This window comes from Tarenaya hassleriana, unplaced genomic scaffold (genome assembly GCF_000463585.1).
Source record: "Tarenaya hassleriana unplaced genomic scaffold, ASM46358v1 Cleome12, whole genome shotgun sequence".
NCBI lineage: Eukaryota > Viridiplantae > Streptophyta > Magnoliopsida > Brassicales > Cleomaceae > Tarenaya > Tarenaya hassleriana.
The window spans coordinates 809,357-822,525 of NW_010962392.1; the positions used below are offsets into that span (position 1 = coordinate 809,357).

General features: G+C 34.8%; 2 protein-coding genes across 2 annotated transcripts in view; both read left to right on the plus strand.

The window, feature by feature from the left end:
- Positions 1-90: 90 nt before the first annotated feature.
- Positions 91-4,495, plus strand: LOC104806292. The gene is made up of 6 exons (XM_019201750.1): positions 91-533; positions 2,659-2,760; positions 3,290-3,387; positions 3,672-3,772; positions 3,909-4,011; positions 4,163-4,495. Exons 1-6 carry the CDS (start codon positions 157-159, stop codon positions 4,309-4,311), a joined length of 930 nt encoding a protein of 309 aa, XP_019057295.1. The 5' UTR covers positions 91-156; the 3' UTR covers positions 4,312-4,495.
- A 5,188-nt stretch (positions 4,496-9,683) lies between these two features.
- The window catches only part of LOC104806294 (homeobox-leucine zipper protein PROTODERMAL FACTOR 2-like), a 5,117-nt gene continuing 1,631 nt past the window's right edge, over positions 9,684-13,169 (plus strand). The window contains 9 exon segments of the mRNA XM_019201758.1: positions 9,684-9,790; positions 10,359-10,712; positions 10,816-10,933; positions 11,326-11,514; positions 11,608-12,048; positions 12,134-12,235; positions 12,350-12,550; positions 12,683-12,848; positions 12,979-13,115. Of these exon segments, the coding sequence (XP_019057303.1) occupies positions 10,480-10,712; positions 10,816-10,933; positions 11,326-11,514; positions 11,608-12,048; positions 12,134-12,235; positions 12,350-12,550; positions 12,683-12,848; positions 12,979-13,115 (1,587 nt within the window). The 5' untranslated portion in view covers positions 9,684-9,790; positions 10,359-10,479.

Consider the following 13,169-nt stretch of genomic DNA (forward strand, 5'->3'; position numbering starts at 1 on the left):
TGCTTTTGGTCACGGGGCGTGCACGTGACACACCCGTAACAGAACGACGTCGTTTATGTCATCTCCTTCCCTTTATTATTATTGTCGCTCATTTGCGACTTGAAGTCAACAAAATTGAACTCCTCTCTTCGGTCTCGTGAACCAAAAACTTTCCAGATGCCGGCGAAATTCTCTCCGCCTTCGATAATAGCCCTAGCGTTCTTCATCCTCTTCGCCGGAAAATCCCTCTCCGGAGAATTACGGCCCTCCGATCATGGCCTACAGTACCAGCTCAGCTCTCCGCCGACTCCAGCTGGAGCCAAATCTCCGCCGGAGATGCTCTCTTTCTTCGGGCAATCTCCGTCTCCTCCGCCGTCGGATTCTCGGCTCCTCCCCAAGGCGGCGAAGGACGACGACGACGACTCGTGGTGGCGAGAGGGAGCTGGAAACCGCCGTGATCGGGTGATGAGGCACGTGTTCCTGGCGGCGAGCATCCTCTGCGGTGTTTCCGCCGCCGCGCTTCTGGTGGCTCTCACCGTTATTTACTACTTCAGGTACCGGAATCAGAAATCTAAATCTCCATCTTCCTGTAACGACTCGAAGTAGAAATCGAAACTTTAATTTGCTTCAGTTTTATTTTTGTCGTTGCTAGAAATGTATGATTTAGTGGGATTTCTTATTTCTGTGTATAATAATTTTTTAAGAACTTGGAATTTTATTCCATCTTCTACGTCTTTTTCATTACGGGTTGTACGCCCACATGTTCTCTCTCTCTCTCTCTCTCTCTCTCTCTCTCTCTCTCTCTCTCTCTCTCTCTCTTAATTTCCGTCTAAAGGCTTCGACTTTTCGGTAAATAAATTAACAAAAAGGAAAAGCTTTTGTGACTTCCTCAAATTTCTTTATTTTTTTAAATAATATTTTATTTAATGTTCAGATTAAAATTAGATAGTTCCTGGTGCATGATTTTATCTGGTTTTAGTTTATTTATATGCATTAATCTACTTATAAAATTTTCCAATTGAATCTAATGATAACAGATCATAGAAGATTTTGATTTGATGGCAGCTTTAAATTATAAAGGAAGCCAATTTCTTCTATGGGTCCCGTCATCTGACCAACGCTTATCTCTCTGTCTTGCCATTGTTTGTTGTTCAAGAAACATATGGTCATATTATTTGTTTATATATAAATTAGCGTATTATTATATATAGATTTACATGACCAAATCCTTATGCTATGGTTATGCTACTCTAATCACCTAGTCCTAAACAAAATTGGACCGACGTTTATTGATTATTTTCTGGTTTAAATTACACGTCAGATCCTAAATGCATAATAAATCTATCGAATTTAACTGTGTATAGTTTTGCATCTCATATATATATATATATATATACACACACACATATTGGTGGGATAAAGATAAAACAATTTATTTCGGTTTCTTTATTTGGAATTTCACTAATTCAGAAGACTTGCTTCTCATGGCTTTTTATAATGAAAAAAAAAACACAAAGACAACTGTTCCATCACATCCTTCAATTTTATTTCTATTGCTAGTCTATACGTATCTAATATACATACACACAGACATATGTGTGTCTGTGTGTATATGAGACACATGGATATATATATATATATATATATATATATATGTAGATGTATACATACCCAGAGAGATGCGCCAAACTATACAAACGTGGGTTCAACAAATCACCGGAATAGTTCATAGTATAACTTAATTATGTGCATGCATAGTCATACGCATAACAATTTTGTTTATAATATGGTTTTATATGTGTCCAAATTTGGTCTAATAAGAGAAAATAAAGTTGTGGTTTTTTTTTTTTTTTTTGTTATTCATGAAGTTAACATATATAATACGCCAGTAAAATGTGTTTCCAAGTTATCAGGATCTATTATGGCTTATGCATGTATTACTGCTTAAAATTCATGAAACCTTCCGTATATTATCTGTGATCATAATAAAGACCATCTTAATTCGTGAAATAATGTATAACTATTGCTAATTAAGTCTAATCTAAAAAAACTGATTAATGATGATATCTATAAAATCAAAATTAATCGGATATAAAAAAAATATGAATGAACCCAAAATTCCTAAGAAAATGAGTAATGTTGTTGGTGAAAATCAAACTCCGAAGTAAAATAAAATTTGGTAAAAATCGAATCAAGTATAAAATTTTAAAATAAAAAAAAAATAAATCTAAAAATAATGACCGAAATATCCATCAAATGAACCGAAGCCCTCCTTTATCAACCTAATCAACACATTTTCTTTGATTTAAACGTACTATGTATATATATATATATATATATCCCACCAACATTAATGTATGCATATGCATACGTACATAATTAAGGAGAAACCCACCAGACCGATACATCGAATTAACATATTGACAACTGTATCTATTTATTTATTTATTTGATTAGAAGTTGCATTATAATAAATGGAGAAAATGATTAAATGGATTTTGCAACTTTCATGGTGCACCACTTTCTCGCCTTTAAGCCCCTCCTTCTTCCTTCATCGAATCTTTCCTCTGATTTCAAGAAACTTCACATCTCTTCATTTGTTGAATTTGAAAAGAAAAAAAAAAATTGGTAATGTTCTGTTGTTGAATGTGCGTATATGTTTTTGGGATCTTCATCAAGAGAGACAGCTTCTCCGACAAATGAGAAGAAGCCTAAACATAGAATCTCTACCAACTTGCCCGAGGGGGGATTCCTCTTTCTCACATCGTCTCTAATTTTCAGGTACTTTCTTCAATTTGATATATGAATATTATTCTTGATTCAATCTTCTCAACGTCAAGAATATAAGATACATTAATTCACACATATATTATAATCGAATAAAATGTGAAAAACGGTCCAAGATTCATATCTTTTTATGGAACTCAAATTATTGATTCAAGATTTAAAAAAAAAATATGGGCATTATTGTCATATTGATTTTTGATTTCGAGATGTTTGGAAATGTTGGCCTTTTAGACTTTAGTCCCATTAATAACTTCATCTATAAGAAAAAGCGCTATTCTTCATGCATCACATCACATGCACCATAACTTTTTCTTATTCTTCTTCTTTTGCCTTATCTTTACAATACTTTTTGTATGTGATTATAAGTAAAAGTAATTAATTAAATTAATTTAAAAGTACTCTTGATTCATCTTTTTGTTTTCATAAACATTCAAGTGGACAAATTAAAGAGAAGATCCTCTTGCTTTTTTTTTTTTTGTGGGTTTGGAGGTTCTAATTGAGATTAGTCCTTGTGGCTCAATAGGGACAGTTTCCATATTTGCATTCTCATTCTCATCTCCAAAATGGCTATGAAGATGAAAGGCATCTACAAAGGCTTCAAATGCATCTCCCAAATGTTTGGTAACTTTACTCTTTCTTCTTTCCAAATACAAATTAAAATCCTTATATTTTTCTACAATTAATTATTCGAATGCCATTGGGTCGAAATTCTTCCATTTAAATCTGTTAATTAGGTCATTTTTCACTTATATATCTTATAACCGAATCCATGTCATGTTATCATATATATGCACATATATATTATAATGCTTTCAATAGTTGTAGATGATAGCTTATGGACCCATGCATGATCATAGGGCTTTGAATTACATACATATATATGTTTGGTATATGATGATTTTCAGCGGTTGTAAAAGATAGAGAGATGGAGATTGGTTACCCTACTGATGTAAAACACGTAGCACATATTGGATGGGAGGGCTCCTCTGGCAGCGCTCCTGGTTGGGTATGTGTGTGTATATGTGTATCTATATATGCATATATAATGTCTCCACTGAAACCATGCATGTTAATGTTTTTTAATACAATTTCTTTTTGTTTGTTAATTTGTATTATATGATTTGTATTATTAACTTTTGAAGATGAGTGAGTTTAAAGCTGGGCCTGAATTGTTGTCACCAAGGGCATCCTCCTTTGGTAATACAAGAAATTCCAGTTCCTTCTTCTCCACTTGCTCCTCTACCGGTAAGTTTTTATATATATATATATATATATATATATAAAATCAATGGCCGTACGTACGATTACAACATGATTGGATGTAAATCAAATTACGATTCTCTATAACCATATTTCCATTTATTTCATATAATATAAACTAATAACGCACGTGCAGATTTTGATCAAGCATCGTCACCGACAACGTTGGAGACACCGAGGGAAACGGGGCCCGTAGTTCTTCCAAACATCCAGAACGCGAAGAGAAAAAACAAGAAGAAGATCAAATCTTCGTCTACGTATACGACAACAGGGAGTTTGAATTAGACGAATTTATGCGTGGTTTTTGAAAAAAAATGGAATATACACACAAGCCATTGCCATTATCATCATTTCTTCATTTTTATTTTTTTTTGTGAGACAATTTGTAGAGATTGGAATTTGAGATTGTTTCATGTCCTTTTAGGAAGACTTGTATAGAAAAAAGAACGAATATATTCTGTGTGGAGTTTATTATTTATTTATATATATATGTATATATATGTATATATATATAAGTCCGGCCGAACCGTTTAACATCACTACTAAACCGGCATGTAAAAAAACGATATTTACACACGAAAAAGATGGATATACAATGCATTATTGGGCCGAGTACATATTGGGCTCTGATTTGAGCTTTTCTCGGCCCAACTCAAATTAATGACGTGGCTTCCGAATCTTTGTGAGTTGTATTTAATGTAAAAAAAAAAAAAAAAATGTAACGTCTCGTTCCTTTCACAACAGAACAATTGTAATGCATACTACTAAATTCTAAATGAATTTAACAATTATTCCTTTATAAAAAAAAATATATCACAGCCGTCCAATCTTCTAAAATCTCAACGAATATTCAAATGATTTCAAAGGTTGAAACAAAAAATCATTTTGACATATATAAATATATTATGTTCATTTTTACTGGTTTTCCAATCATAGAATCATCAACCAATTAAAATAAACACGTGCTACAATAAGTTTAATAAATTTTGAGCATTTTTATAATTAAAAAATATTCAAAATATATACATTCTAACGCTTTATATTCTTCGAAAAAAATTTAATCATTGTCCAGAGTTTCACATATCTTGTGGTAGCAAGCTTTGATCTTGTTGATCAATATTTTATTTAAAATTAACAAAACCATAATTACTTCCAAGAATAAACTGATTATATGTATATTTTTGTTTTATTATTTAATTATTGGGCCCCATGTATATGGAGCATGTGCACATCACTCCCCTTTCTTTCTACATTGACTTTTAGGTTTTCAACTTTTCATATCATGTTCCACTTGGATTTTGTTCATAAAAATAAAAACAAAATTCATCACTCTCGGACGACAATTTCGGTTGGCATCGGCAATATCTGCTTTGAATATTTTATTTATTTATATTGCATTTTTGTTCCAACTAATATTCGACAAGTAAATTTATATAATCTTCCTCTATTAGGAGCATCTGCATTATTATATACCACATGCATATCTCATCATTTTTATTTATATATTAAATTGCTCTAAAATATCATATTCCGAGAAAAAAAAACACATATTTTAAAGGAGTATTGATTGTTGATTATTTTCATATTACTACATGTGATACACAATTTTTCAAAAAAAAAGTATCAAATTTGAATATATATATATATAGTTAAATAAAAATATTATATGATAAGTTAAATTAATAAATTTTTTAACTCTTTGACAATATATATATATATATATATAATTTCTATTTTGTATTGATTTGAAGGCATTGAATGAGCTTAGTTGGTGGGTAGCAGTCGCATTCTTTCTCCCCCACTAGCTATGATTGGGGGATGCCATCCCTAACGTTTGCTGCTCCTCCTCCGTTCACCTACTTGCCCCTCCTCATATTCATTCATTTTATTGATTCTCTCTCTCCATCTCCCACACATCATGACGTTTCTCTCTAAGCATATCGAATTACTTGCCGTTCCTCCCCCATTTGCTGCTTCTCTGTTTCTCGAATGAGCACAATGCGTGCCGCCTCGGTAATTGCATTGGGGTTTTAACCCTAATAACCCACTTGGGTCGCAGCAATTTCAGGGTACACCACCGAAAAAAAAAAAAAAATTTGCGACCTTATTACGACTAATATATAACTAATATACAACTAAAATAAGAGTAGTTTATTAGTCGTAATAAGTTGTATATTAGTTATATATTAGTTGTAATAAGGTCGCAAAATTTTTTTTTTTTTTCGGTGGTGTACACTGAAATTGCTGCGACCCAAGTGGGTTATTTGAGTAATATTCCCAATTGCATTAGCATCCCCGGACCGCGGATCTCTCTGATTCAAAACAACACGTCGTGCAATAAACTCGAACAGGGTTAAATTATTGCCAATATATGCTCTCTTGTTATAAGATTATATATTACAAATTATATTGATTTATGTATTTATATGTGAAAAATGTTCACAAGAAACAACTTTTTATTGTACAAACTGCTAGACTTATCATTCATCAAACACATTCACACAAGAGTTTTTTTTTTCGGTAAAAGTTCTTATAAGAGTTTGAAGATAATGTCGGCTCTTTCCTTACGATATAGAATTATTTTCTTGAAACCCAATTTGTACGATTCATTAGTTGCACCAAATATATAAATTTAATTACAAAGTATTGGATTTCAATTAGATATCATTTGTTGTCGTTTCCCCATTATTAGAAGACTTTGTCTTTGGGTTGGTTTATTTTCGGTTATTGATTGTATTTCGGTTTGCTTCTTATTTTGGTTTAGAGGTATTGGTTTATTAGTTTTTGGTTTATCGAGTCTGTATAAGACTTCAACTTTTCTTTCATTTTGAATACAAGAGAAAATTCCCAAATTACTGTTTCCGCTCTCTCTCTCTCTCGAATTCTTCAGATTTCAAAACCCATATAAATAATCTTTTTTTAGACGATTTCAATTATGCGAACTCTACTAAATTTTGTAACTTAGTATATACACGCACTCAAAAGAATGAAGGTACAATTATAAATTTGAATCCAATATCATTCCAATCGGCTTCGATCGAATTGAACGATGCCTTTTAAAAAAAACAACAGTAAGCATTTGGAGATATTTGACGCCGACGTCAAGATTGCATGATGTTGATATATCATATGCTGGTATTTATATCCTATATAACCGATGCTTTAATTTTTAATTTGGCCATTTCTTCGATATGGTTCAGTTGCGCAAAATCAATGATATACATTTTGAATCAACGTTCACACACATAGATAGAGACAGGAACATTCATAAAGTATATTTTGTCGTTTTCTTGTTGAATATATATACATATATATTGTGGTTAAAACTAAGAAACCCCACACCTTACTTGAAGGCTCAAATAGACCACGTCATGAGGGAATCTTGTTGCCTCCAAGATATTGACGTTCTCGTCAATATAAAGCAATCTTAATATAAATTTATCGTGTATATATATCGATGTGTCACCCATGTTTTGTAATCCGTAGGAAGCATCTATATCTCTGTGTGTTATATGCATGTGTATATACAGGTGTATAATTGTATATCATGTAACGTACGTTTCGACATATGAGCTGGTTTCTTGAACTATGCATGGCCCACAAAAGATACGCTTCCCAACTGTATTAGTCAATCGAGAGGCCGTTTTAATTAACATAATTAAACGAACCATTAATATATATATACATATATATATTTCTATGACCTTTTATTCATTTGTGCTCTTTTGTTGGCTTTTACTTTGCAATTGAATTCATCTCTTTCCTTTGGTGCTCGAAAGTGGGTCCAGTCACCTTTTTTTGTCCCATATTTCGATTAAAACAAAAATGAGGTCTTGTATTTTAAACTCATATATATATATATATATATATATATATATATATATTTATTTGTAAAGGTTTAAAGTTATTTAAGTTACGGTAGTAATATGCAAAAGTGGTCCCGGATACACATGCCCTAACATTATCCATCACACGTATGCGAATTCGAAGATATGAATGGACTGACCAAATCATATTTAAGAGTTATATCAGTTGGAGAGAGAGAGAGATCAATATACAAAGCATTTATACATTTGGACATGCATGCATGTACAGTGAGAACACGCATCTATTTGGAATTAATTAATCGCGTCTAAACAAGAATAAATATTTAACAAAAAAACATGATACATATGTGTGTATATATATGATAGTTGTCTTATATATATGTCTTAAGAGTGAAAAACTGAAAGACAAAAAGAAAGAGATCATGGTATGCCAAATAAAAACACATGAGGACGCAAAGTATAAGTCAAGAGAGATCCTTTAGAGAAATTTACAACGCACAAAAACTTCGGCTTTGTAAAAACATGAGTTGAAACTCTCTCTCTCTCTGATCTCTCTCTCTCTCTCTCTGGAGCATTAATGGAGGTTTCCAAAACCATAAATGCAATTGCACCCTCTCTATGCGCTCCGCAATAACTCCGTTTACTGCCACATCCTCAAACGTATGCTTCCTTCGTCGTCTTCTTCTTCTCTTCTTCTTCTTCACAAGTTTATCTTTCCATATCTCCAGAATCCATTCCCTCTCTGGGCTGAGAAAACCATAAACCGGGTTTTCCGGTGTCCGGCCGGTTATCCGGAACCATACCGACCAAACCCTTTTCCCGGTTTTCTTGTTGGTAGCAAGACCAGAGAAGCTGAACCACAAAGGAAAGAAATCCAGAGAAAGCCTGAAACTAGGGTTTCTTGTTCGGGAGTTTTCAGCTCAGCCCTAATTTTTCTTCTCCCCGATAAGGTCTCTCTCTCTCTCTATATACATATATGTATACATATATATTATGTATATACCTAGAATATGATACAAAATATTCCAGATTTTTACAGATCCAATCGGATCTATATTGCATGATGTAGAATCTACCATTGCAAAGGTTTCCATTTTTCTGTTTTTGCTTTCTGAATTTTTTGTCTTTTTACGAAGAAGATAATGATTTAGTAAAGCGTTACAGAAAACTCTTTGGAATTGGAATTTTAAGGGGTTTGACGAAATCTTCCTTGGTGTAATGTGTCAAAAAGAGCCTTGACTTATTGTCAACTCATTAATTAAGCTAGCTATATCCCTCCACACATTTTATTAATCTTAATTAACCTAATTTTTCAATTATTTTTACTAGAAACGGTCCATTGTGGCACACATAGACCAAGGTCAATTTGATTCTTTAAATTCTAAAATTCGAAGTTTTTTGTCAAAAAAAAAAACGCTACGAAATCCTTTCTTCTTTGCTTTGCAATTTTGATTGGTGATATTTTTATCCTTTTTTGTTTTGTTTGTTTAAAAAAATAAACCCCAAAACGTCAACAGAAAATAAAAAAAAAATCTCAATGACAAAGAGATCTCTCTGTCTCTAGGGTTTTGAAATTTTCTTACACATCTCCAGTTTGGATCTGATCCATTATAGTATTGGATTACAAAAGTGTATATATAGACACACACACGTTGTTTAGTTTGCTAGCTTAGCTTAGCAGCTAGGGTTTCGTAGAGACTTTATTACCGGCATCGTACCCGGTCTTCTTCTTCTTCTTCTCCATCTCCATCATCATCATCATCATATATATATATATATATATATATAATATTTCTCTTCTCCTGCTCCACCCCCGACCAATTTTGATGATAGATCCGATGTTGCCGAGTCAAGATTGATCTGTTCTTATTTGCATATACACACTCACAAAAATATGCTTTTGTGTATATGGTAGTGTATCGTCATCAAATGAACAGGTGAATGAGAATTTTCTAGGGAAAAATTAGTTTTCCTCGTCTTTCTCTTCCTCTTTCTTGTTAATCATCCGATTTTTACACAAATCTTTGATTGTATTCATTCTTGTTCTTAGCCCTCATGTTTTTATATATATATGTTCTTCTTTTTGTTCATCTTTCTGTTGACACATGAATTCGTATTTGTGTTTCTTCCCCTCTTGTATGTCATTTCAATTTCTCAATGCTTCATTCCCCTTTTTATTATAGTGGAATACATGTGCGTTGCGTATCTATATGTGTGTGTATATATGGGTAACTATATACGTAAAAGCTAAAGATAGTGAGAAGAAAAGGGCCATTGTATTTCTTTACCATGGATTGTGAAAAGGGCTAAAATCATATATTTAAAAAAAAATATGTGAAGTTGCATAAGATGTAGAGATTACATTCCTTATCACAAAGATTTTCTTCCATTTCCGCTTTGATCCTCATGGTCATGCATATATTCTCCTATATATACATGGCCATTTTGACATATAAATCTTTGGCTGATTTGATTTCTTTTCGTTTTGTTTTTGGGCAATGGAAGATACTTGTCGGGGAAGAGAATCAAGATTTAGATCAACACAGTTTCACTACTTCATTGGAGGCCTGAAGAGATACCATCAATCATCATCACCATCATCAATCAATCAATCATCATCATCATCATGTATCATCCAAACATGTTCGATAGTAATCATATATTCGATATGACACCAAAGAGCTCAGACAACGAGTTGGGGATAAATGAGAGCAGAGAAGAAGATTTGGAGGCGAAATCCGGCACGGAGGTCACAACAGATAATCCCTTAGGGGAAGAGCTTCAAGACCCGAACCAACGTCCCAACAAGAAGAAGCGTTACCACCGCCACACTCAACGCCAGATTCAAGAACTCGAGGCGTAATCAATCAAAACAAATACTACTAATAATCAACTTTGGATTTGATTATTCAGTTTTTGTTCTTTCGGATTTAGGGTTCATATGTTGTCTTGTGTTTTTCAGGTTCTTTAAGGAGTGCCCTCATCCAGATGATAAACAAAGGAAAGAGCTGAGCCGAGAGCTCGCGTTAGAGCCTCTTCAGATTAAGTTTTGGTTCCAAAACAAACGCACCCAGATGAAGGTATATATATATATATGTATATGTCATTCTGAACAAAAACTATGCATAAACCTTAATCATTTTTAATCTTAAACAAATTATTCAATCTTAATCCTTCTTAAGCATGTTAAACTAACAATGTTATTGGTCTTAATTAGTCTAACATCCAAAACTTATGGTTTACTTTGTCTGTTCTTGAGTTTGTGTTAAAACAATCATTTGATCTTGCCATCTGTTTGATGAGAACATCTCATGTTTTTTGCCATGGTATTGGACATAATCTTGCAAGATCATTTTGCAGTCTGTGTTGAATGTGGTGATTTCATGGGAGTTATATAATGTTTATAACGTTGATTCTGCTTATATAGGTCCTACATTTTGATGAGTATATGTGTGTGTATATATACGTACAGGCACAACATGAGAGGCATGAGAATCAGATACTGAAGTCTGACAACGATAAACTCCGAGCCGAGAACAACAGGTACAAAGAAGCTCTCAACAATGCATCTTGCCCTAACTGCGGTGGGCCCGCAGCTCTGGGGGAGATGTCCTTCGACGAACAGCATCTGAGGATCGAGAATGCTCGTCTCCGCGAAGAGGCAAGTAACTACAACAGTTACAGATTTACCTTGTCTGAATCCAAATCTTTGATCTTACAGTATCATATTGTCTTGTGTTTATACATCTTACAGATCGACAGGATCTCTGCAATTGCTGCAAAGTATGTTGGGAAGCCATTGGCTTCATCTTATCCTCCTCTTCCGTCCCACGTTCCTTCGTGCTCACTCGATCTTGAAGTCGGGAATTTCGGGAACCAAGCGGGATTTGTAGGAGAAATGTATGGGACCGGAGACATTCTCAGGTCAGTTTCGATCCCTTCTGAGGCAGATAAGCCTATGATTGTCGAGCTTGCGGTTGCAGCCATGGAGGAACTTGGCAGAATGGCTCAAGCCGGTGAGCCATTGTGGGTTTCAGCCGAAAACTCGGCCGAGATTCTCAACGAAGAAGAATACTTCAGAACGTTTCCGAGAGGAATCGGACCGAAGCCTCTAGGAATGAGATCAGAAGCGTCGAGAGAATCAGCTGTCGTGATAATGAATCATATCAATCTAGTAGAGATTCTCATGGATGTGGTAATCGATATTTTCGCTTCCTTCATCACAAAATACATTTGTTCATCGCCATTGGCTGAAGCTTCTGCCTTTCTTTCGATGGCAGAATCAATGGTCTTGTATCTTCAGTGGAATTGTTTCAAGGGCATTGACATTGGAAGTTCTGTCAACCGGCGTTGCAGGAAATTACAACGGAGCCCTACAAGTGGTAACATTTTAAAACTGTCGTCCAACTGGATTACTTGCGTCACAAGTTATTATAACAGCTGTTGTAATGATCGATCCTACGTTCCTGGGATCGTTTTTTTTTCTGGTTCTGCAGATGACAGCTGAGTTCCAAGTCCCGTCCCCGCTCGTTCCGACACGGGAAAACTACTTTGTGAGGTACTGTAAACAGCACGGTGACGGTAAATGGGCAGTCGTGGATGTCTCGTTGGACAACCTACGACCAAGTCCGATCTCTAGATGCAGAAGAAGGCCCTCTGGTTGTCTGATTCAAGAATTGCCAAATGGTTACTCCAAGGTAAGATGATCGCGCTTATATACAGGAGCTCAATTGACTTTGGAAGAAGTATGGGGTAGAAATTTGAAATCCTGTGAACTAACGGGGTGAGATTTTGTATGTTCTGGTTTTTGTTGTATGGCATTTATGAAGGTAATATGGGTTGAGCATGTGGAAGTGGATGATAGATCGGTTCACAACATGTACAAACCATTGGTTCAGTCCGGTTTAGCTTTTGGGGCGAAACGTTGGGTCGCCACACTTGACCGCCAGTGCGAACGGCTCCCCCGGAGATATTGACGTTCTGGAGATCTTTCCGGTAAGATAGAAGTACATCCAAATTGATAGCTGTGGAGGGTTTATTTGAATAAATTTGAACAAGTGGGGCTGAATTGAAAACTATAGAATTTACTGATCGGTCCCTTAATTTCTGGGAACTTGTTGGAAAGTGATAACGAGCCCTGAAGGGAGGAAGAGCATGCTAAAGCTGGCGGAGAGGATGGCGATGAGCTTCTGCAGTGGAGTCGGCGCGTCGACTGCACACGCTTGGACGACATTGTCGGCGACAGGTTCCGACGATGTCCGGGTCATGACTCGGAAGAGTTCTCGCCTCCGGGATCATCTCTATTGAACATTCCCC